This window comes from Pseudorca crassidens, chromosome 18 (assembly GCF_039906515.1).
Source record: "Pseudorca crassidens isolate mPseCra1 chromosome 18, mPseCra1.hap1, whole genome shotgun sequence".
In the NCBI taxonomy this organism is placed as follows: Eukaryota; Metazoa; Chordata; class Mammalia; order Artiodactyla; family Delphinidae; genus Pseudorca; species Pseudorca crassidens.
Window position 1 is genome coordinate 58349065 of NC_090313.1, and position 26941 is coordinate 58376005.

General features: G+C 35.1%; 1 protein-coding gene across 5 annotated transcripts in view; it reads right to left on the reverse strand.

The window, feature by feature from the left end:
• The window catches only part of TSC22D1 (TSC22 domain family member 1), a 135216-nt gene that overhangs the window by 93745 nt on the left and 14530 nt on the right, over positions 1-26941 (reverse strand). The window contains exons 2-3 of one of the 5 annotated variants that reach the window (XR_010936915.1): positions 10210-10380; positions 7697-9383 (exon numbers count right to left, since the gene is read on the reverse strand). The exons of 1 other annotated variant lie outside the window; for it this stretch is intronic. Coding sequence is in view for 3 of the 4 variants with exons in the window: in XM_067713230.1 (XP_067569331.1) it covers positions 10217-10367 (151 nt within the window). In the remaining variant the exon portion in view is untranslated. Of the gene's footprint in view, positions 1-7696; positions 9384-10053; positions 10381-16752; positions 22882-26941 lie in introns of those variants that run through there. 3 more of the 5 variants (XM_067713230.1, XM_067713229.1, XM_067713231.1) reach the window with 3 other exon arrangements.

Here is a 26941-nt window from a genome sequence, read left to right on the forward strand (position 1 = left end):
ACCACTAATATCACAAAGGAAAGAGAAGCCACTACTACTGATCCCATGGATATTAAAAGGATAGTAAGGAGTATTATGAACAACTCTATCTCCACAAATTTGACAACCTCGATGAAATGAACCAATTCCTTAAAAGATATAATCTACCAAAAGTTAGACAAGAAACAAACTGAAAAGGCTTATATCTATTAAAGAAACTGAATTGACAATTAATAACCTTCCCAAGCAGAAAATACAAAGCCCAGATGGTTTCACTGATGAATTCTACCAAATGTTGAATAAAATGACACCAGTTGTGTACAATCTCTTTCATACTCATTCTATGAGGCAAGTCTAATATCAAAATCAGACAAGACATTACAAGAAAGGACAATTACAGACCAGTGTCTCATTAACCTTGATACAAAAATCCTTGACAAAATATCAACAAATTGAATGCAATAACATGTAAAAAGAATTATACACGGGCTTCCCTGGTGGCGCAGTGGTTAAGAATCCACCTGCCAATACAGGGGACACGGGTTCGAGCCCTGGGCCGGGAATATCCCACATGCCGCAGAGCAACTAAGCCCGTGCGCCACAACTACTGAGCCTGCTCTCTAGAGCCCGGGTGACACAACTACTGAGCTCACGTGCCACAACTACTGAAGCCTGTGCGCCTAGAGCCCATGCTCCACAACAAGAGAAGCCACCGCTATGAGAAGCCTGCACACCACAACGAAGAGTAGCCCCTGCTCACCGCAACCAGAAAGCCTGCGTGCAGCAACAAAGACCCAACACAGCCAAAAAAGTAATTTAATTAATTAATTTAAAAAGAAAAAAAGAATTATACACCATGGCCAAGTTCCATTTATTCTACATATGTAAAGCTGATTTAGTATTCAAAAATCAATTAGAAACATTAACAACTAAAGAAAAAACATGATCATATCAATACGTACAGAAAAAGCATTTGACAAAAGTCAACACCAATTCATGATTTAAAAAAAACCACACAAACAAAAAACCTTTGAGGAACCAGAACTAGAGGGGAACTTCCTTAATGTGATAAAGAATATCTACAAAAAACCTACAGCTAACATCATACGTATTGGTGAGAAACTAGATGCTTTCCACCCAATATCATGAACAAGACAAGCAAGTCCCCTCTTACCATTCTTATTCAACATTGTTGTGGGAAGTCCTAGCCAATGCAATAAGCAAAGGAAGTGAAAGGTATAAAGACTGAGAAGGAAAACATAAAACTGTCTTTGTTTCCAGAAGACATGACCGTGTATACGAAAGTCCCTAAAGCAAGGAAAAAATACCTGCAATTAGTAGGCAACTATAGCAAGGTTGCAAGATATAGGTAAAGTTAATTGTTTTCCTATATATCAGCAACAAACAACTGGAATTTAAAATACACCATTTGCACTAGCACCAAAAAAAAAAAAATACTTAGGTATAAATCTAAGAAAATGTGTCTATGTGAGGAAAAAGTACAAAATGCTGATGAAAAATCAAAAAGATCTAAATAAATGGAGAGTAACTGCATGTTCATAGATAGGAAGACTAAATATGGTTAGATGTCGGTTCTTCCCAACTTGGTCTTTAGATCCAATGCAATCCCAATAAAAACCCCAGCAAGTCATTTGTAGACAAACTGATTCTAAAGTCTATATGAAAAGGTAGAAGAGCTAGAATAGTAGGTACAATACTGAAGAACAAAGTTAGAAGTTTGACACCCAATTTTAAGACATACCGAAAAACTACAGTATTCAACACAGTGTAGTATCAGCAAAAGAACAGACCAATAGAACGGAATAAAGAACCCAGAAATAGATACATACAAATATAGTCAATTGATCTTTGAAAACGGAGCAAAGAAAATTCAAAGGAAAAAGGACAGTCTTTTCCTAAACACTGGCCTTTCACAAAAGTTAACTCAATGGATCACAGGCCTAAAGGTAAAACTCAAAACTGTGAAACTTCCTGAAGATAACATAGGAGAAAATCTAGGTCACCATGGGTTTGACAATGAGTTCTTAGATACTCCACTAAAAGCACAAAATAGAAAAAAGAAAAAAAATTGATGAAGTTGGCTTCATCAAAATTTAAAACTTCTGCTCTCTAAGAGACACTGTTAAGAGAATGAAGACAAGCCACAGACTAGGGGAAAATACTTGCAAAACACTTATCTGGTATAGGACTGATATCCAAAACATTCAAAAAACTTTTAAAACTCAACAGAAAGAAAACTGATTTTTTAAATGGGCAAAAGATCTGAAAAGACACCTCCCTGAAGAGGATATACAGATGGAAAACAGTATCATTAGAGAACTGCAAATAAAACAGTAAGATGCAACTATACACCTATCAGTGGGACTACAATCCAAAACACTGACACCACCATACGCCTGCAAGGAGATAGGACAACAGGAACTCTGGTTCATTGCTGGTGGGAAGGCAGAACAGTCCAACCACTTTGGAAGACAGCTGGGCAGCTGCTCACAAAGCTAGGCATAGGCTTTACTGTAAGATCCAGCAATTTCACTACTAGGTATTTTTCCCAATGAGTTGAAATCTGTCCTCCAAACACCTACATATAAATGTTTATAGCAACTTTGTTCATAAGTGCCAAAAATTGGAAGCAATCAAGATGTCCTTCAAAGATGAATGGATAAACAAACTGTGGTAAAACTATATGATGGAATCCCATTCAGTAATGAAAAGAAATATGTTATCAAGTCACAAAAAGACATTGTATATCGCTAAATGAAGGAAACCAGCCTGAGAAGGCTAAAAACAAAACTACAGATTGCCAGAGGTGGGGAGGGGCGGGAAGGGAAGGATGAGTATAGGTGGAACACCATTTGTAGGCAGGTGAAACTATTCTGTATGACACTGTAATTATGATACATGACATTATGTATATGGCAAAACCTGTAGAACTGTATGACACGAGCGAACCCTAAAGTAAACTATGGATTTCAACTAATAATGATGCATCAGTATTAGTTCATTAATTGTAACAAAATACACCACACAAGATGTCAACAATAGAGCAAACTATGGTAAGGAAAATTGTATAAATGAGGGGGGGGGCAGGGGGAGGACTGTACTTTCTGGTCGATTTTTCTGTAAAACTACTCTCAAAAAATGCATATTATATCAAAAATCCCTTTTATCTACTTTAAACACTGAGGTTCTATGTGAAATTTTCCTGAGAATATGCATTCTTTTTGGCAGATATTTGACAATCAATGGTGTGATACAATTCTTTAGATTTTGATAAATCTTTTAAACCCCATTTTTGTTGCTTGATTATGTGCCCTTGGGCAGGCATTGTAACCTCTGAGTTTCAGCATCTTTGTGTGTAAAATAAAAAATTACCTTTCTCATAGGTCAACCGGATCTAATTAGATAAATATATGTAAAGCACTTAGCAAAAGCTGCACAGAGTAGGCATGTAAATGGTTGTTCTTTTCTTTCTCCCTCATTTGTCCCCAAATTCTAACTCCGGTAAGGTAGAACACAACCTGTCTCATACCAGTATTTCTCAAACAAAGGTACGCATACCCTAAAGGTACATGCAACCATTAAATAAACACCTTGTGTCTTCCTGGAGCTCAATTTAAAATCTGGGGGGGAAAAGCTATTTAACTGGTAACTTAAAACACTGTTAAACCAAAACAACGTTGCTTGAGTATTTGCACTATATTTCAAGAAGCAACATAAGACTGTGCTTTCATTAGAATTTTGGTCACACTCTCAGACTTCCAGGGCCACTTCTCCACCATCTTCAGCTGTTTGGGGTGTATCTCAAACTTCTCCACTGAAGCACTGACTTTCCTTTCTAGTTTTAATTATGTTACTAAACACAAGTTCATTTTCTTCTCAATGTCAGTGCCGTGTCAACAGTTTAGCTCCAAAGGGCCTGGCTCCTCTTAAATTACTAAGGACAACCTGAAAAATAACATTTTACATTACACAAGCCATTTAATATGGAATTTATAGTTATATGAGTCAAAATTAAGCAATAATTGAAATGAAGATGGTACTTCTTTGATTGCTTTCTCAAGGTCTTAGCTATTACCTTGAGTGAATTTTTTTCTTTTCCTCTGAACTGTGCACATTAGTCTGTACCGGCCTAATTTTTTGAAACAAAATTTTTTGTATATCACTATGTAAGTCTTTTGTCCAAGAGAATCTCGTAAAATTAAGCACCTGACTGGCTAAATACGTAAGGATAAACAAAATGGTATGAGTCACAGGGCTAAACACAAGCTGAGCGTGTACTGTGTTGGTTCAGTGTCACACGTTAAGAAGAATAAACTGAAGCATGTTCAGAGATCGACAAAACTCTTAAGGATTTCAAAACCATGCTACATGAATAAGAGCAAAAAAAAATGGAGGTGTGCTTAATCTGTTGTGGGGGCGGGAAACTTGCGCTTGGAATTGATGGAGTATAACAGCCATCTTAAGATACCTGAAGACTATCATATTTGAAGGGCATCAGACTCGCTCTACGTTGCCCAGAACTAGGACTAACATGATGAGGCAATACTCTACATTGCCCAGAACTAGGACTAACATGATGAGGCAATAAAGTACAGTTAAGTACAGATCTCTGAGCCTGGAGTCAACAGACTTGAATCCTACAGCAGACCTTTAATAAACTATGTGATATTAGAAATACATGTATTGTTCCCAGATATCAATTATCTTGTACGTAAAATTTTACATATTTTATTTTACAGATAAGGATGCTAATCTAGCTAATTTCTAAGGTAATTTTCAAATAAAAAATGACATGGAAGCATATTCTGGGTCAACTTCTTACCATCAGAGCATCCCTGAACATGGAATCAGTTACCTCACTGATGTAGTGAGTGCTGTCACTAGATCATAGCAATATGATCATTTGCTCTGCATAAAGGCAAATGCAGAACAGACAGCAAACTATCTTAAATAAAAGCCAAATGTCCACGAGCTGATGTCCTTATAAAAAGAATCAAAAAGATAGGATGGAAGGTTACTCTGTTTTTTATACTGCCATCTATTGAGTAAATGATACTAGTAATGTAATTCTAGAAAAAAATTCTAAATCATTTTTTAGCTCCCCTGTACTGAATACTGCATTTTCCTTTGTTTCTAGATATACTACATATTATGCTAACACTTGATTCTTTGAACCTACTTAATATACCTTACAGAACAACAGTATAACTTTCTTGTCTGAACAACTTTATATACTAGCCAACAATATTACTTCTTAATCCTTAATATAACAGATTCCCGAATTACAGTGTAAGTCAATGTTTATAAAACTCTAATTTCTCAAACCGAAGTTAAAATTACTCAGTACAGCTACTGTTTTCTAAATTCTAGGTTTCATTGAACAAAAACAGGCAGACACAGCAAACATGAAGCCAAGCAATAACCTCAAGGAATCTGTACTCAACTTTCCATTCGAAGTACAATATTTTAACAGTTCTCAGGGCTTAAGAAATACTAAATTAAATATGGATCATAAACATTACGAGAGCAAGGGTAGGAGATGCCATGGGATATATTCAGGCCAGGTACCAAAAGGGTACAACGTCTGCAGATATTTGTTTCTAAATGCACCCCAAAGTCATGCAAAAACAAATCTGTGGTTTATCCACTGCTCTTCTCTGAGAGAGATTCTTAAGAAAAATTATTTTCCTAATTCTTCATCTGTCTGAAAATCAAAGGATATCTGTTGTAGTTTACTTTATCACCAGACATTGCACTGAACACATTTTGAACACTTTTTCTACCTATGCCATACCTTACCTCTTGAGTAGAGATCCCTTTGATTGTAATTCCTGAACACTCCGATGCGCCCTTCATAGTTCCCTAGCGTTTTTTTACTGCAGTGATCTTATTACCTTAGATGTACATTTAGTGGGAAAAAACTTTAAAGAGCACCTATGTGCTTATTTTGGAAACACAAATCTTTCACATTTCAGGACTACGTTAATGTGAATTTTTTTTAATGGGAAATAAAAATACCTGAATTTTAAAAAATCAAGAAATCGCTTAGACATCTAGGCACTGACATTTTGCTCAATTGTTTCAATACAGCAAAATACAGTAAGATCTGTGCACATATTTAACAATAAGCTACAAGGTCAGTACTTTGCAGTCACACTGCTTACGTTACCTTTACCTTTTTTAAAACAGAAGCTATGTTAAAATAAAACTGTTTCCTCACTAAAGAACAAAACAAAACTTTTTCCTATAGCTAATCCCATGAATCATGGTGAAACAATAAGCCTACGTTCTTACACCTCGGAGATAAAGCCATGTTCAACATTCTGTAATGTTTTTATTTTGAAGCTATTGACAGTGTAGGGAAAAGTCCCTGTAATGAAAATTATTTAAAACTCTCATTTCACCATTATTTTTACAATATGTTTGAAATTTCCAGTGCAAGATTTTTATTTAACCCCCCAACCCTACCCTTCTATACACATATAGGTAAGACTTATAAATTTTTTTGTATTCAAGGAAAATACAGCCTTCCATTTTCCATAGAAATACATTATGTCCGTAAACCTTTTAATAGCTTTAAATCTAAAAGCAAAATTTTATCCACACAATCTTTACTCATCTTTCCCAAACTTACCAGACTAATAAAGCCAAGAATTTTAGCTCCTCTCCCGCCACCACCCCCCACAAATATAGTAGCTATTCTAAATCATAATTTCCTTTTATAATTCTCATTTTTCAGAGCATAATTTCTTCAGGGAGCCAAATTCTTTCATTTTAATCCGCAAATTGTCATTAATCAAACTTTTATTTCTTGCCTAGGACCCTATCATAATGTTCATTTTTAATTTTAGGAGTCCACTTCTTATGAGTTTTCTTCAAATCAAAAGGGAAATCTCCTCTTGCTTCTAGCAGACTCTGCATAGGAAAGGTAAATTGTTCCAGTGGCTTTGATTAAGTTTATGTAGATATAAAGACAAGAATCATTAAAACCCAATGTTATCCTTTTCCATGTTGTTTTGATAAGGTTAAAAGCAAGAGACTCTAAGATTTCCCCTCCTACAATTATTTGTTCAAGGAGAACACTAAAATATAAAACATTTTCTTCTCCTATTAACAGCACCCACAAATTGGGTAGCTCTCCAATCAGCCGTTATTTTCAAATATTCTTTTTCTGAATAGAGGAACTGTCTTTTGTATGCTATTTTGTGAGGGTCTTTGTTTATCAAGATCTCACTTTAAAAGATGTGACCATATTACTCCTGATATTTATGATATTAGCTCAAGAGTTTTAATGGTTTGCAAAACTGGCATATAAAAACGGCATCTAAAACAATCCAATTCTGGAAACAAAGCTAAGATGAAGCTAATCAGGAAAATGCAAAAATAGACTAAATAAATCACCTATTTCCTACATTTGGCACTGGGTGACCCAAGGAGAATCATTTTAATTCAACAGTTTAAAATAATTTTTTTTCTCAAAAGAGTTCAACATATACAAGGATAGGATATATATTCAGAAATACTTAAGAGGAAGACACATAAAATTAAAATACACTTAAAAATACTGTTGTAGTTTCCATTTTCTACTCCTGAAAGAAAAATAAGCCATTTATCAGTAAGTGCATTTTTTTATGGAGAAAATATTTATTAGTTTTTCAAATGATCACATAATACAAATATTACACAATTAGTCATTCTAGAAAAAAATTAGCTTATAGTAATATCCATAAAATAAACACTGGAAAATATAGGATTGCATATTGTGACACGAAATATTTAAAAATCTGAAAGGAAAATGTATCAAAATAGAAGTTTAAACACATCAGTTCACATCAATATACATCAAGTTTCACTTTTAAATAGCTTTTAGTGGCATGAGATGAATAGAAATGCACTTCATTTCTTTTGCACACTTTAAGGAACAAAGCTAAAATTTAATCAAAGCATGAGATTAATGGGATTAAGAGTTTAAATCACTTCTTCAAAACTGAAACAAAAGGCTAATAACCTCACAGGCCATAAACTCGTTTGTACTGTGGTTCAAAGAGTTCAACTAAATTTCCAAGCGAATCTCACTTTCAGTTCCCTGAGTTCTTTCTAAAATGTTGAGTAGTTGTTTTTTAATTTATATGTGTTTGTAACAACTATCGTACTAACTTTTAACAGAAACAAATCAAGAGTAAAAAGCTGTAATTGTTTATGGGAATTCAGAGCTCTCTAGGGAAATTTTAGTTCAAATTGATCTTTTAAACTTACTTTTAAGTACTGTACATACAAAAGTTTATTTATAATAAATGAGGGGAAAACAGGCCTCACAAATAGCCGAGAAGACTGAAGGCCAGGTTATAATCTAGCAAATGTGGGTTTCCAAAACCTTGAAGATTCCTAAGACATTTAGATGCTTCCATATTATTATCTCTAGAATTTCTATTCTTAAAATTTATACCAAATAAAACAAACTGGCAGCATTGCATAACTTTTAAAAACTTCTTTAACAGCTTTCGACTGACCAGTTAAATAGATACCAAAAGAGAAATAAAACATTTTGATCACTACCGCCATCAGTTTATCGATAGTCTGGATAACTATCTTGCAACACTTATTCACACATAGAGGCTTATCCTACTGCTACTAATTGCTTTTGCTCTATAAAATACCTCTTTTTTTTTCAGCTATCATTCAGCTTTAGAACGCCTGCAGTGCAGAACGATACCTCAAGCTTAACAGTATTTACTACTTTAGCAGACTGAACTCGAAGACGTCTCTACTCCTATGCTGGAATCTTTGTTGATCTGACAAATAAGAATAAGGCCCAAGACTAGAAAAAGTTTAAAAAGTGCATCCTAATATTAAAAGTAATTTGGGAATAATTAAGAAGTTCACCCTTTATATTTCCTAGTTCCTTTCAGTGTCAGGCAACAAAAGACAGTTTCATTACGATTTTTGGATCTCCCAGACTACTAAAAAATAAAAAGTCTGCCTGCTTCATTAAGGTGATTTTCAATCCCACAAATCTTTTAAGTGAAACAGATACAGAGAGCTGCTTTTTAAAGAAAGGTGTCTCTCATGCTTCCTCTATTTCAGTCTTCTGAATAAAAAGGAATTATTTTCATGGCCATGTAAAATTCCAATCTGAAAAAATTACGTCATTATTTGAGCCTTTCCGTTTCCAGACCAAGAGTACACCAGAGTAAATCTTAAAGTTTATCAATGGCAAGATCAGGTGGCTCTCTCATCCTTGTGTCTTCTAGATATAATGCGTGGCTCCGTTCACCACTGCCTTCCAAACTGCAGCTGCTGCATGTGTGACAGATATCATCCATGAAGGCTCTGCTAGAAGAGTTCCTTTTGCTGAAGTATGATGTTTACCAGTTGAAAGAAATCTGGGCAATTAGAGAACAAATAAACCGGTCTCCCATTATCAAGATACCTGGAGTCACAGAAGGGATCCACCAAGGAGAAATGAAAACCTGCCAAAGGCACCAACTTCACGTTCTACCCACTGCAGGTGATAAGAACTTCCTGGAATCAAATCCTACCCTTGGCATCAAAGAAACTAAGAGAAAACCATCTTAATGCCATGGGGAAAATCTAGGAAAAGGCTCTTTTGCCTTGTTATATCCTGAAACTCATATTCATTCGTATGTATCTTATTAAAGAATGAAGCCTAGACTTGACAGTAAAACCATAATGGTACTATCATTGCATCTTGTTTAAAGATCTACTTAATTTGAAGTCCTAAAGTTCGAGGTAGGAAAAAGACCAAAAAGTTCTCACTAACAGGGTAGGATAACACCTGGACATCAGACTGTGTAAATTAGGAGAATTCAGATGCCCAGCTTGCCCAAAGACGAAATAAAGAAACTTCTTAAATACTGGAATATAAAAGAGCACTTAGTACACTAATACCAGTAAAGGCTAAAATGGGCAAATATTTCCTTTTAAAAATTCCTGTGGACTACACAGGCATTCACCAAATCAAGTACCCCCAAATCACCCACTGCTTTAGTTATCTGGAGAGAAAATTAAAATAAATTTTAGGTCTCTTTTCTGGAACGGGCACTAGTTAGCATTCTTAGAAAAACAAACAGATTGCAGCCCCACTTGGTTCTTCTATGAACCCAAGGAGTTTAACAGTAGAATTAAATGGGCAATGGAAGGACACTCCAGTCTATAAATAAACCCAAGTAAATAATGGAAAGCACCCACTTGTTTATTATCCTTTCCCAACTCTCTCCAGAAGCTGGATATTCTGCCTCCAAGGGTTCAGTGGAGAAAGTGGACCCCTGACGTCAAAAGCTCTCCGTGGTCTTGGCTGTATCTGTGGTTCTAGGATCACTCCTTGCACCTCTGGTAGGAGAGAAGCACTGAAATAGAGAGCTGAATATAGATTTAAGAAAAAATTCTTATTAAGAAATTACATTCTCTGGTCATTTGAGCTTGTAATGACTTATCCTCAGGATAAAAAGGAGCTACATTTGGGCATACTTTCCTTAGTGCCTTCTTAATTTGAATTTTAGAAGTCTGTCACCACAAATGATTCATTCCTCAGTCACTATTAAGAAGGGACCTATCTTGGTCTAAGCCGTAACATGTTCTGTGACAAACCACCCAACTTCAAGTGGAAGACCAAATCCAAAAATGATCAATTAGGACTGGAAAACAAGATCAGTTGTCTTAAAGGGACAGGGAAAGGCACTCGACCTCAGATATATCAAGGAAGTCCCAATTAACTCTTCTGTCAAAGAGAAGAAGACGGATTGCAAAGTAGAAACAGAATAATCAAGCATATTAACGGGAATACCACTAAACCTTGGGAATTGTCTAAGAAGCTGGATTTGTTCTCAGTTTTTAAGTTTTCAGTAATTTAAAGAGTTAATCAGACTACAGTCCCATATTATAGCAATATAAAACGAAACCTGAATTTTATCAAGCTATGACTACTGTCACTGAAAAAGATTTATTCTTCAAGCACTCATATTTAAAAGCGGGAGGGCAGAATTGCAGATACAGGCAATACAGACTAAAAATCTTTTTTCAAACACATGATCATTTGGTTTGGGGTCAAGAAGGACCAGGAAATAATCATTAATGGCTACAATGCAGAAATTTAAACAGTAAGATATACCCAAATAACAGATGATGATAAAGATAATGGAAAATAGTTTACTTTATTATAGAGATTAGGTAACTAAGAGAAGGAAGTTCAAAGGACACAGCATCTCAGCAAGGAAAAGCTGAAAGGAGAATAAGACAGACAGATAGGTATTTAAAGTTACAGGGACTGCAGGATAAATTTTAACCGTAGGAAGCAGATCAATTATACTTTGTGGTACAGTGATACATGAGTATTAAATTTCAGATCTCACTCTCAACAGAAGGGTGCTGCGTATTCCTGCTGGATGGAACACAGGCAGTCACACTATGTGACTTCAGGGACATGTTACATTTGGGGATAAATTAAGAAAAAATGCTATCAAATAATGTCTCTCTCACACCAACTGGTCATCACAAGGGTTCCTTACCTGTTAGTGGAACGAGGATTGTGCTCTCCTGTTCTCTATCAATCAACCAACAAAGGTTATAGTCTCAGCACTAAGAAGGTGGCAACCAACCAAAGTTAGTTTTTAATGCCTTCATTTCCTCCTGGCTCTGCCGGCCAGTTTGGAAATATGCCAGCAGCTGAAAAGGAATGGTTATTCCATTACCTAACAACAGTTAGACTAAATGTTTTTTTTTTAAAGCCTGAAGATGAAGGAATGAGCTAATAACCCTTCTGTACTTTAGGAATATATTCAAGTCTCTACAAGTGAAAAATGTAAACAGTTTGGACTAAGAAAAGAAAACCTACAAATTTAACCATCAAATCTGTAATTTCCAGAATTTAAGCAAAGAAATGAAAAAACAAATCTAAAGAAGGCAAGGGGGTGAAACTGCCATCCAACATGAGGTACCAAACAAATAACTACAAAAGCTATGAGCCTATGTGGAGCTATTTTCCATTGTAAGTTTCCAACAGATTTTAAATCCTGAAGTCTTTAAACAGTATTCTGCAGTAGAATCACATTGAGTAGGAACATGAGGGACGGCAAGAGGAAAGGAGCACAAAAAAGAAAAAGATCTGAATACTGAATGTCTCAAGAAATACAATCTAACTAGGTACTTGCAAGGGTCCAAAACTCACAAATCGAATAGCAGAGTATTCCACAGCTGGAGTTCTTAAGAGGTGGCTTTTTAACAGATGAGAAAGAGCTTAAAATTGATACATCAGAGCTATTTTATTTATTTTCATTGGACCTATACAGTGGAAACAGGTGCTACAAAAGTGCTTTTAAAATTATTAAACAATCATCCTCCAGCCTTTTCTAATCAATTTTCTTGACAAATCATTCTTTTTCATATCTAATAATATTTCAATATAAACCGTGAAAATTATTAAAGACTCCCAAATGAACGAGATCTAAGTAAAACTTAACTACTTTGATTAAGATACAGTTTAAAATATATTCAGAAACTATAAACAAGATATGATTTTCCAAATTTCCCAGTTTTCCTTCATTTCTTAAATACTAATTAGTAACAATATATCTGATTGAAAATACAGGTAAAAGGGGAGCATTCCATTATGGAACAGAATTATTTGGTAATTTAAGTTCAGAAGCCCACTTCACTTTGAAAATGAAAAACAACTCCCAAGAAATCGTATCTTGCTCAGATTAATAATGGTCTAAGTTTACAATTTCTCCTTCAGTAGGAGCTCCAAACCCTTGACTTATTTACCAGACCCCACAGAGTATATAAATTAAAAATGCAACAAACTTAGATTTAAAAAAAAGTCCTTAGGTTAGGTTATAGGGTAAGTTAAATATGAGAGTTGGCTGAAGAAATAATAGATCCACTTATAAACTTCTCCCAAGTCAGATTACTTTCAGGATATAACTTCTTTGCTCTGCCTGAAGTATGCCAAAACTTGTGGATTCAACATATTCATACTCAAAAAAAAAATTAAACAAATTTCCCTAAATAGAAATTATTTTGAATCATTGAGGACAGCTGCATCTCTCTTGCTTCAGGAGTTAATAATCTATGAAGACTGTGGATTAGTGTATCATATCACTTATGCAGAAAAATGTAAAGGCACTTTCAAAATGAGATCATTATTCAAACAAGAAAGGACAGCCTTTGCAAGACTACTACTGATGGAGGCTCATAAGAATGACGTAGTAGGACCTACCCTAATTCTGTTTCAGTATACAGCATTCTTCTATGTGATGTTTCAAGAGGGAAAAAAGAAATTACTCCACTGCAGGGCTTGCATTTCAACCACTAAAGAAGAAATTCCAAACCAAAGCTAATAAAATCAGCAATGCTGAAATGCCACAAAGGAACTCAAACAAGGTGTTAGAAGGTCTATTCGTCTACGATTTTAATATTTTCCATTAATACTTAAAAGTTTAAAGAGTCATACTGAAAATCAAGTCACATTCAAATCAGAAACAATCTAAGTATTTTATATATAAATACCACTCTGAGAAATGTACAAACTAGACTATTTGCAATATTTGTTCTCAATACTAAATTACTAAATGAGCATATACTGTTTATTACTTTTAAGCGTTTCTAATATCAATGAAAGAGGGAAAGCTACACCTGATCATTTTTAAGCAATGAAATTGAAGGTAACACATTTCTACAAAGACTATGATTTCTATTCACTTGTGTTATAGAAGACCAATCTGAAGTCGGAATTATTAAGTTATAGATTTACAGATTATTTATAAAACAAAACATTCTACTACTCTAAACTGGGAGCAGGACACAGTAATATCTTTTTCTTATTCACCTTTTATCATTCACTGTTGCCAGTTGTAAGGCACTTCTAAAAAGAATAAGAATTTCCCACAAATCCCTCCAAGTGTCCAGATCAGCCCCAGATGGCATTAAGAAGAAAATGAAAGAACATCCTTAACAGAAGCAGTGAGTCTTTGCACCTCCAGCCCCTAGACTATACACCGAATTAAATAAATTCAGTAAACGTTTTACAAATGAACGAAGTCTACCGATCAAGAAACAAAAAGTAAGCAGAATTTTGTCAAGTGGCTGGTATCTAAAGTTAAACTTTCTTATCCTAAAGGAAATAAAAACTATTGAAAGTGTATTAGTTCCATGGATTCTCTTTTGGGGCTCATCAGCTTCTAGGATTAATTTCTAAATATGATCAGCAGAAACGTCAAAGGTATTATCCTGAGGTGACACAAATTTTAGCTAAATTACAACACCCGTTATAGATTTTCTAATGTTCTTTTCCAGACCTAAAATTAGTAAAAAACAAAAAACCAAACCGGATATTGGCAGAACATTCAATTTTAAAAAGTGAGAGATCTTGTCAAAAAGCAGAAAGACAAACAAAGCCCAGCTTGCTCAGAATTAGTTAGCCACGGTATTGTACTGACTCTGGAGGAAAAGGTTCTATCTAAACCAGAACCTTGTATATATTGTCAAACGGGATACACCTTATAAACACTAAAATAAGGAAGAAAGCCTGGAACTTTAAGGAATGCACAGCATGGAAAGCAATTACCTAACAGAGAAGAAAGTTGTAATGAAAGTGAAAAACCCTATTAGATTGTTTTAAGAAATCAATATCTAACCAAATTCCAAGATTCACCAATATATTTTCTCTTCATCCTTTTGGAAAAGATACTATCCCGAAATGTTATTGGGATTCAAGTTACTCCACTAGGTTTAAATGTCAAGTGTTTGTTCAAAGATAGAAAAGAAAAAAATAGCAAATCCTGGGCTTCCCTGGTGGCACAGTGGTTGAGAGTCTGCCTGCCGATGCAGGGGACACGGGTTCGTGCCCCGGTCCGGGAAGATCCCACACGCCGCGGAGCGGCTGGGCCCGTGAGCCATGGCCGCTGAGCCTGCGCGTCCGGAGCCTGTGCTCCGCAACGGGAGAGGCCACAACAGTGAGAGGCCCGCATACCGCAAAAAAAAAAAAATAGCTAATCCAATTATGTCCTCATGTTCCACTGACTATAGATGAGGAAGTAAAACAGGTAAAAAAAAGAAAATGCACAATACATTTTTAGAGTAGTTAATGCTCTATAGAATAAAAGATAAAAGGCAATCATAAAAATATATATCGACTATAAAAAAATTCAGAATCAAGTTGCCTTTAAAAAGGCAACTTCAGGGTCAAGATGACTAAACACAGAAACATTTAAATTGACCACTGCCTCCTTTGAATGAAAAAGGCTCTGTTCTTTGAAACAAAGAAAACCTTAGTGAACATAATTTTATGTTAAAATTAGTGGAAGTATTTTGAGAAACAGTATTTACATAGTCTTAAAATATCTCCCCAAAGACACTTATCATTTACAAAGGGAAAAAGAGTAAATCAACAGTGTAGACACCTGGCAGTCACCTCCTTAACCAAATCATCTTTTATCGCCACCAGTAATGGGACAAATCGATATCATGTAACTCCTGATATAATGTACTGACACAGACATAACATCATTTCAGTGGAATCTTTTCCAAAAATATATAATTCTCAATCTGACCAAGAGAGAACATCAGACACACAAGTTCAGTAATATTCAAACTAGCTAGTACTCTTCAAAATTGTCAAGGTTACAAAAGGCAAAGAGAATGAAGAACTAGCCCAGATTGAAGGAGACTAAAGAGACATGACAATTAAGTACACTGTAAAATTCTAGATAGGATCCTGGACCAAAAAAAGGTGATTTAATGGACAATGGTCAAAATGCAAATAAGCTTACAGATTGGTTAGTATTAATGTTAACTCCTGATTTCTATATTTCTTCTATGAATGTTAGGAAAAGCTGGGTGAAGGTATACGGGGACTCTATGTACTATTTTCACAACATTTTGTTAAGTCTAAATTTATTTGAAAATAAAGTTAAAAATATAAAACAAAAGGTTCTGAATATGTGACATACCTATGGAATGTTCACTGAGAAGAAATATAAATCTACAATTTTTACTGATAGAAAGTTCACTCCGATCTTTCTTTAAAAACTAATTCTAGTGGAAATGACAGCATTATGTTCTGTACTAACATCAGAAAAGTAATCAGATGGTGACAGTCTTGCTTATGCTTTTGTTTTTGCGGTACGCGGGCCTCTCACTGTTGTGGCCTCTCCTGTTGCGGAGCACAGGCTCCGGACGCGCAGGCTCAGCGGCCATGGCTCACGGGCCCAGCCGCTCCACGGCATGTGGGATCTTCCCGGACCGAGGCACGAACCCGTGTCCCCTGCATCGGCAGGCGGACTCTCAACCACTGCGCCACCAGGGAAGCCCTTGCTTATGCTTTTTAATTTCTTTGATAAATAGTTCTCTATACAGAGAACTTTGATTCAGAAGAAAGTATGAGAGATCAAAAAATATCTTCTCTCCTACAAAGAGAAAAATGAATTATGTTTATGTTAAACTAGAGTGGAAATTAACTTTAGACTAAAGCAAACATATAATAGAGGAAGTAGCTTAAAAAGTCTTCAAATTTAAATTACCATGTATGTATACACACTACTATGTGCAAAATAGCTAGCTAGTGGGAACCTGCTGTATAGCACAGGGAGCTCAGCTCAATGCTCCGTGGTGACCTAGATGGGGGGGACTGGCGGGGTTGGGAGGGGTCGGAGGTCCAACAGGGAGGGGATAGATGTGTACATATAGCTGATTCACACCGCTGTACAGCAGAAACTAACACACCACTGTAAAGCAACTATACTCCAATAAAAAAAAATTACCATGTATGAATTTTTATTCCCGCATAATAAAAATGGAATAAAATTTTCTGCTCATTTTCCCTAAAAACTTCCATAAGAAACAATGTATAGCACCATAAATATCCCTCTAACATATTTTTGCTAAGTCAAATTATAAAACTCCCAAATAATATACCTTCACTTATAAAATCAGTTACAATATTCATACATAAACTTCTGTTTAATTTTGTTAACATTTATTGAGAGCTTAGTATACAGCAATATATTATGCATTATATATATATATATTGCTTCATTCGATCCTCACAATAACTCAATGACATATACAGTACAATCATCACAGTTTTACCGATAAGGAAACTAAGGCACAAAGTAGTAAAGTAACTCGGCTAAGATCACACACCTAGTAGGCTGTAGAGCAGGAAACTGAAAAACCAGTTTGTCTCCAAGATCCTCAGTTTTCATTAATTTTATACTTTTCCAAATCATATTATTTTGATTAACAATTATTTTCTTTCAAAATACTTAGTATATGATAAAATGCTAGATTAAATGTTTTAAGTAGAATTCTGAAATTCTCTCCTTCTATTTCATTTAAACATAGATCAGTTGGCAGTTATTTGCTTTGCCATTTCTATCAACCCAGGAAAGTTGGACAAGGCAATAAGAGTTAGAAATAAAATACAGCAAAACTCAGTATCAACAACATAAATATCTAGGAACAACAGATGTTTCTACTGAAACTGAAAGACCTGTATCTAAAACTTTGTTGAAAAGGTAATCCAAAATTCCTCTCATCTTTAAAGTATCTACAAAAAAGCAAAATGCAGAATTTTAATTTCTAGTTTATATGTCACATATCTATTGACCTGCCTAACAAATAAATATATAGGATACTCTCTTAAATGTATAAAAATCTCAAAGAGTTTAATGAGTTCAATTACCTTAATGTACTTCAAAAATTATATAAAATTCTATAATTTAAGTCATCATTTCTGTTACAAGCATGATTAGAATAATGATCTAGCAATAACAAATTGCATTTTATTCTCTACTAATTCAGAGCTCAATTCTGCTGCCCCGAGAACAGTCTTTAGTTTGTCACTGAGTGTATAATATCCAGTATGGACGTTGTAGTTGTCCTCAATTTTAATATATTTTAAATATTATTTACAGATAGCTTTCACTATATCTACTCAAATTCTTCTGTACACAAAGACAAAATCAAAGGAAGGTCACTCCCTTCCTCGTCCCAACCTGAGTCTAATAAAAATCAATATAAATACACTCATCTCAATGGAAGTATGGTATCAGAAGCACTCAGCACTTTATACAAGAACAGGATGCTTTCAAATTCTTTATCAATAAAATGGGGTAGGCTTTTGAAAAGACAGGACAAATATCTAATTACAAATAACACCTTTAATCTACCCTATTCTAAGTTATATAACTTGTCTGGCCATTGAGCCTGCAGTGACAAAAAGAAAGTCATAAGGCCAACACATCCATAAGTCTTAGAGAGAGGGCATCCTGAACTTCAGGGCCCAGGTCAGTAAACCATCAGAAACTAAGAAAGCCTGTGTTTGTCAAATACTCATCAGGTAGTTAATATCTACACAGTAATGAAACTACAAACCAGAAAAATAAAAAATGCCTAACCTGATATGCTATACACTAAATTTAAATCCTGGAACAAACCTTTAATCCTGGTATTTTACCAACCATTCACAGCTTTCACAGCCGATTCTACTTTCCAAACATTTTGTAAGTAAGATTTACAGTCACAATCCAGGTCTTGAAAAGGAAAATACTGCCAAAAAGAATATGGTGAAAAGGTACGAAGGGAAAAGAATATCACCACCATCAATAATCAACAATTTAAGAAATATGATTTGATATAAAACAGATACATGAAGTTTAGTTAACACTGTATGGGCTATCAACACAACTTTGCAAAGCCATCACAGATCTTGGGTTAAGGCCTTGAAAGTGCCACTGCTACCAGAACTCAAGTTTTCAGTTCAGCAAGTGAGAAAACGACAAATGTGGACATACCTCCTCGAAGAAATGAAATTCATGTATATTCCTTCACATGTTTTAATAAGGCACTCCTTTAAATTTTACTCAGAATACCAGATTACAGTATTTCTGAGTAGGAAAAAAACCTTTTTCCGTTCTTCCTTCAAAACTTGAATCAAATCTCTGATACTGCCGAATGCAGCTAGTATTAATACTCTGAAAGTTCTGACTTCCTGCAGTTTTATGGTGGTCTATCTTCAAAGACATTCCCAAAAGAGCCAAAAAGACCTTAATCTACTAATACATCTTCAGGAACATCTCCAATACCCATTCTTTTCACTCCTTTGATAAATCCTTTTAGTTCCCAGAAGACTTCAATTTTTCTCAGAATTTGACATCCCTTTTGGTACTCCTTTCTTATTCCATTGCTCAAATAAGTGTAACGTGGGAAATGGATAAATGGGAGATGAGACTGTTTAATTGGCTCCTTTGTTAGCAATGTCAAGCTTTAACTCTAAAGCATAAGAAAAACAAAGTTAGTAAAATTTCTATATTTTACTAATGAAAGCATAGAACCAATTCTGATTAGCTTCCCTATCTTTGAATGTTTATGGAGTTAACTAGATTTCCCCCAGGAATATAGTAAACTCGTATGAAGGCCATCCCTAAGATCTGCAAACCATTCACAATGACAGGGCCAATTAAATGAGGCTGCAAATATGTCAGTGCTATACTTCTCAAAATATGTTCTTAAACTTCTGCCAGATGGTATATACTTGGTATATACTTTCACATGACAATTATATTTTTATTTCTAAAATAAATCAAATACTTACAGAAAAGAGGGTGGTATAGCAGAAAAAGAACTGTTCACGTAGAATAATAAATGTAGAGATGGGATCCAGTTGAGGCCTGCCATCACTTAGCTATATGACCCAGAATATTCTCACATATAAAATGAAGATCAATATTTCCCGAAGTGTATTCCAAAACACACCGGGTCTATAGGACATTAACAGGTGCTGTATGTTCAAAGGAGTTGGAGTCAATAAGTAAAACTGTCTGCCTTCTGCAGAATTTCTCAATCTTCAATAAACTAAAATGCAATGTCCATCTCTAAGATGTGTAAGTCAAAAAGCATTCCCCCAAATTCTTGGGCTCTAGAACTTTTTTTTTTTTTACTTGAAGAACTAGTATTCCCAAAACACTAGTTTTGAAACTTTTAAACTAGATTTCAAAATCCAGTTCAATGAATCTTTGAAACTTAAAAAACAGGTACTGACTCATTATCTTATTTAAAATAAACTGATTAACTCCATTCATTCTAAGGATGTAAGTGTTCAGTCCCATATGGGACCGAGCATGGAACAGATGGTCTTCAGGGCATTATGCCTGTCTAAAACAATCTTTACAATGAAAGAGTTTCAGAATCATTTGATTAGGGAAATGGTTGTATTCTGGAGTATCAACAAACTGCTACATGACACTACATTCCTTCTACATATTCCCTGCCCCCATTAAGAAAGAGGAAAGTGTGCTTTGTAACAACTTTTATTTCCGTAACTTTCAGAAGTTTGAAGCACTTCTCCAATAGTCAGATATAGTACTAGCATCCTGGGATTCAGCAAAAGAATTAATCCCTGATGCTTCCATTATATGTAATACATTCACTACGCTTCCATTATATGTAATACATTCACTACTCACCTTATGCATCTGGAATGGTGATACTATACACATTATTCTTAAGAGAAATGAGAAAGTAGTCACTCTTTTCCTGTAGGCATTAATTCTCTTATGGAGCCCAAGGTGAGACAGGCTACAACCAAAAATGTCACAAAGGCGCAGAATCACTTGTCTCGAAGGCTATAGTAGGGAGACAGTCTCTCAATATGTAGACAAGCTTTTAGTTTTAATTTACAGTGGGTAAGAAAGGAATGGAATCATTCTTATCCGGCACAATAAGAGCAGCCACCATTTACAAAACTAAGAACTGAGCCAGGTGCATTACTTACTTCATCTCTTTTAATCCTCCCAACAACAGTGTAAGGATAGCTATTACTCCCATTTAACAGGTAAGGAAACTGGGCTTACACGTACATTTACAAAGGTCATACAATGAAGAGGTAGCATAAACAAGATCAGACGCCACATCTGATGCCAAGGCTAATGCTCATTAAACGCTACCTCATTATGCTCTATGCTCATTAGTCTACAGCCTAGATTAATCAACTTGTGTGAATAAAAAAGCTGTCATGCACATCACACACAGAACTAAGCATAATATAACTTGGGATAATTCGGAAGATATATCAAGATCTTAGGATATTTCTTCAGGGTACTAGATAAAACTCTTTAAAACCAAAATCATGACTTTTTTTTCTTTGCATCCTTAGTACCTTTGCTCAGTGTTAACATACATAACAAGCATTTAATAAATATTTCTTAAATAAATAAACCAACACAATACCAAAAAAGAACAGAAATACTGTAAATGTAAAAAGTCTCCTGGGCTAACAGACAATGGCTTAACTAGTTTAGGTAATTTTTCTAAAATGCTTTATATAGCTAGATTTACAGATGGAGGCAACAAAACTGTTTAATAAATTATGACTATCACCAGATCCTCCTCCTTCCCTACCATCCCCTTTAATGGTCTTCTACTACCTTTCTATTTCTCTGTTTTTTTCTCCCCTATTCATGTTTTGAGCCTCTAACTCAGACCATTGGTATCAATGGCATTTAGGTCACATATTCATAAGCCCAAATATAGCACAACTAGGTTTTTGTTAGGCCAATGTGTCTACTTGTTTTTGCTTTTGCATATTGGATCGATTTCTTAAAAAGCTAACTGAAGCTACTGGTAGATCCTCATGGGCTAAGAATCTGAAATATAACTGGAAACATAACTAAACCTTTACATAAAGAGAAATCCCAAAGTGAGTCTGTTAGTTTGCCTATCCATTTCACAATGGTAACCTCACTTTAAAACACTCTCTCTTCAATGTGACCGCCTCATGGATTGGGAAGAGTGGCAGATTTTTTTTAGGCTGTTGAAAGCATGTCAATAAGTAAAATGTCTAGAAATGCAATCAACTGTACAAGATGTGAAAACTACTAACTTTCAGCAGCTTTTCGCTATTTCATCTTACTGGAAAGTAAAATTATGGAACATGTGAGTAAGATTTATACTACATTACTATTAAAGGATTAATTAAACTACTATATCCTTTAAGATAAATCTTTACTGTTAACTACAATTCAAAAAAAATTCCAATTGCTTCTTTCTATAGTTCCAATGTTTGTAAATCAGGAAAAATATAATAGAAATTAAGGAAAGTAGCTTTATAAAAACTTTGAATTAATACGTAATACAATTGTCTTAGATTTAAAAAAAAATACACTTCCCCTTCTAGGTTAACGAGCGAAAAGACTAGATAAATCCTGTTTTTCAACTTAATATAAAAACCTTCATGTAAATTAGCATTTTCTTGTTCCAATAATAAGCATGTGATGTGAATCTAAGCTGTAACTGTACAGAATTAAAGATCTGAGTCACAATGTGCTATTATGATTGAAGTGATTAAAGTGAGTTTTCTACTTTAAAAAGTACTGTAATGTAATTTGATCACATGAAACAAAAAAAATAACCTAAATATCAACAGCTTGTAACACTTAAAGCTCACTGAGACCAATGGAAGGCTACCAGTCTGATTTATTGAAATGTTCATGTCATAAAACTTTATCTCTATATCAATTTATTATTCAGAAATTGATGCCACTTAAGCAGATTTCCCAAATTAAAAGTTTATTCTTCAGCAAAAACTTGGAAAGTTTAATCATTTTGAATAGAAAACGTATCGAGAAAAAAATAACTAAATTCAGATTGCGAGGATCATCAACGGGAGCACCAAGCCGCTGCACCACAGTGAGGAACCAACGAGAAGTGTCTAAGGCCAAATGGCTCCATGCTCGCAGGCTAAGGGCTGTTGTCTACAGTTGTCCACTGTCACCTCTTGCTGCTTATCAGTGGGCCATGGCAACCTCCAAAATGCTTCAGAACACAGTCACTGCTCGGTATCCACGGGGAAATCGGTTCCAGGACCACCTGTGGATACCAAATCCACAGCAGTATCAATACTACTGGCCCTTCCCATCTGTGGATTCCGCATCCTCAGATTCAACCGACCAGAGAATGGTTGAATCCATGGACGCAGAACCCACGGATACAGAGAGCCGAGTGGTACAAGTTTTGGAATCAAATCACCTAGTAGAATACTAGCTCCATCACTTAGTAGTTACGTGACCAAGCTACTTGACAATATTTCACCCACGGTAATATATCAGCCAGTAATACACTGAAAGAAATCTTAGAATCATCTGTCGTATAATCCTCAGGCTCCCAATGAATTTATCATCAATTTTATACAAATTTACAAAAAAGAAGAGTTAAAGAGGTTGCTAATCCAAATATTATTTACCTTCAATAAGCATTAAATACACTTGTTCCTAAAAGGATTGGGGTGCAGTTTCGTGGTTTATTATTATGGGATTCAAGAATGGAGGCAGAAAACTAGTTACAATACCTAGTTTGGACTTACCCTACCCTCCTCATTCTGGATCCACCCTTCTTCCCCAGAACCTCAAAATAGGTAAAATTCCTCATAATAAAATATACCCAGTGTGCAAACATATAAATCCTGATGTCATATCAGAGAATAACTGGCAAATAATGTTTGGTAGATCCCCAAAGAGGAGAATAACACAATGAAGATAAAGAACAGCTTAGGAATCAGTCCAATCCCTTATTTCAAAATTCTGTGATATTATGGAACCTCCACCAAAGACAAGACACGGCACCATGCTTGACTCTGAAAGAGAAGTTAAGACAAACTGTACAGTGATCAAGCCTTTTAAAACAGGAAGAGAAGGAACGACCCAGACATGTGATGGCTCATTAGCACATGACCAGTGGACAGCACTATAGCCAAAACCAGGCATTCACTCAATTCGCCTCACCACGCTCACCCAGAACAATACACTTGAAGAAACAAAAACCAAGCAAAAACGGTAACTACAAAGCAGCATTTCTTCCAATATAAATTGGCTAATATAAGTTTCACTGAATACCATCTTTCAAAAGTAATTTTTAAAACATGAGAGTATGTCCCTCAATAGAAAGAGAATCCTTGTCATTGTTGAAAATACCAAAACAAAACTGTCTAAAAGGTCACAACCAAGCAAACAGAACTATATTAAGCATAAACAAAAACTTCCTTATGAAAGAAAGTAAGTGGTTTGGGTTATCCATTTCTAAAAAAAGAGATTAAAAACATCTGCAATGAGAAATCAGCTTTCCTAGATACAATTATTTGATTTACTGTGTTGAAAAAGGTAATAAAGATATTTCAAAGGAAAAACTCAGGGGGGATAATATTATAGCAAAATAACTAATAAGTAGGTATCTATACAATACCTCATACAGAACAGGTAACTGTATGTCACTTATTCATCAGTAATTTCACTAAAACTACAAATCATTAATAATAATTACTTCAATCTTAGCATCTATTAGGGACTTTTAATTTTACTACTGGAAATATTCTCTCTAATTTCTATCTGTAAAGGTCTAACATTTATTTATAAGACATTATGAATTTCTTACAGAATAATCTTACCAGCCTGAAAGCTAGGAAAACATGAAACACTTGCCCTTACTTTAGAATAGGAAAAAAGCAACATGGAGCAGCATATTAATTTGTTGATGGTTAAATGATACAATGGAGGCAGACAACTAAAAATAAATACTGTCTCTTTATACTTATCCATAGCTCAGTAGTTAACACCATTGGGAATGCATTTGTGTTCATGCTTCCTTAAAATAATATACAAAACATAATCTTTCAACTGGTGAACATTCAATACCATATCAAATTTCTTTGGGGTTTTCTTAAAATTTCTAACTCCTACCTTGCTGTCAGGCTATAAACTGCTACTTTCCCAATGTCACCTTACATGCCTCAGAATCCCCTTTTTTTTCCCTTCTCCTCCCCTCATCTGCTTTAAAACGATAAAGCTAGTAAAATATAAGACTTGAAAAAAAAGTCTAAAAAGGACCAGAAATGCTATGCAAAAACAGTAAGGGAAAAAAACAAAACAAAACATAGCTTTACTTTGTGAAGGCAATTTCAAGCAGTTTTGGAAGCCAGAGCTGTGTCTAAAGGATTAGGTTATCCACTCTGGATAAGCGGAGTGTTACCATGTGTGGACTGCGTCCTTACCTTCTTAGCTTTCTTAATGAGGCCAGGGTCACTGGTTCGAACCATTACCTCAGATTACAACCACAAAGAAAATGTGCCTCTATTTCCACCAGTGACAGAAAAGGAATCACTGAACTTCTCACACCCCATTAAGGAAGGGAGCAACTAGACATCCAAAGTAGGGTCAGCACTTTCCTAAAACACAGCACGGATCAGGCCACTCTACAAAAACAAGAAGCGTTCTCCATTCCAAGTCCAATTAAGTCCAAACTTCGCAATCCTGCCTTTAATTAAGGCTTTTCAAAGTTAGCCTTGCCTTCTACATTCCTGTATACAGACACTATCTCTTACCAACTTAGACTATGTCCTGTGTTCTCTTCTATAAATACTCCTCGTACCTTGAACCTTTTTGGTATGTTTTCTCCACTGAAGTGACTTACTAATCCCCATGGCTATCAAACTTCTCTCAAATGTCACCTCCTCAAAAGCATGTGATCTTTACCTTCTGTCTCCCAATACTGCTTTATTAGATCTCTCATGACACACCATATTCTACCTTGCCATACTTTTCCCATTTATTGGCTTTCTATCCCAAGTCATTCCCTAAAATGTTTCAAGAAGCTTACAAAGATAGATATAAATACTCTAAGATACAATAACTTATAAATGAGTGAGAAAACTTGACACAAAGGACCAGAAACAGAAGAGTCATATAAATTGAATCTGTTACCTGTTAGCTTTTCCTTTCATGTATATGTATACGTATATATACACATACACTTATTCTTAAATTCAACGTAGGCTCTCCTTAAGGATATAAAGAGTGCTATGCATATACACAGTCAATAAATTACATCCTTTCAAATACCCTGGAGATTCCGTAATCTAAGGACATTTTCAAAACATCCCTTTAAAAAATTACATTCCTTTGTATGTGTACCCACACATACATGTATATATTCTCGAATTTTTTAAATGGCGAGCAAAATGAAACAATGCACCAAAATATAAAAGAGTAAGTTTTGTGGCACTTCAAATGTCAGTAAAATAATCAAATTACTCACATTTATTGTCAATGATAGCATTAATGCTTTTCTCATTTAAATAAATCTCTACCATTTCCCTTTTGGTAGAGACCTAGGAGTGCTCAGGAGATAGGAAGAAATAATTCCACCTCTTTCCAATGCCTGGAAGAGACTGGCAATGGAACCTCGTTAGTATGAAAAGAAAGCAGCTAGATCACTAAAGTAAAGAACCAATCCTAAACACTTAGTTCACCTTCACCTGGATTTCTATTCACTACTAAATATTTTGGGGACACATCTGCTTTGGATTATAGACACAGATAAACCCTATGAAAAGATTAAATTGCCAAAAATCCTACCTGAAGGTTATAACCACTTATCCTCAGACCTTTAAAATCGTAGCTATAAATAATAGCTTTCCTGGGAAATTAGGTTATTTTTTTTCTTTTTCAACACAAGAGAAACAAAACATTGCTTCAAGCGAAGAGCAGGTAGGAAGGTGAATACAGTATTTTTATAAACTGAGAAATTTTGCTAACCAAAGCGTTCCTGTACTGAATCATTTTACAATGGAAATCACTCTCCCCCTAATTTCTTTCTTTCATTCATTAACAAATAACAGAAAAACATAATTTCCTAATTTCTCCTCCCTGTTCCAAGCATACCCCCACTCCAATCTAGATTACGGATTCCTCTGATACTCATTTTCCCTGAACATCAGTTAGTTAGCAAGCGTTGAGGGCAAAATCACTCCCCAATTTAATCTTCAGTCACTTCCTTTCACCTCCTTAACTTACTCCATTAAGCCCAACTGTTGCCTTAATTATGCCCAGACTGTTCTCCTCATTTCCTCCCATTTTTATTAACCCTCTCCTGCCTCAAA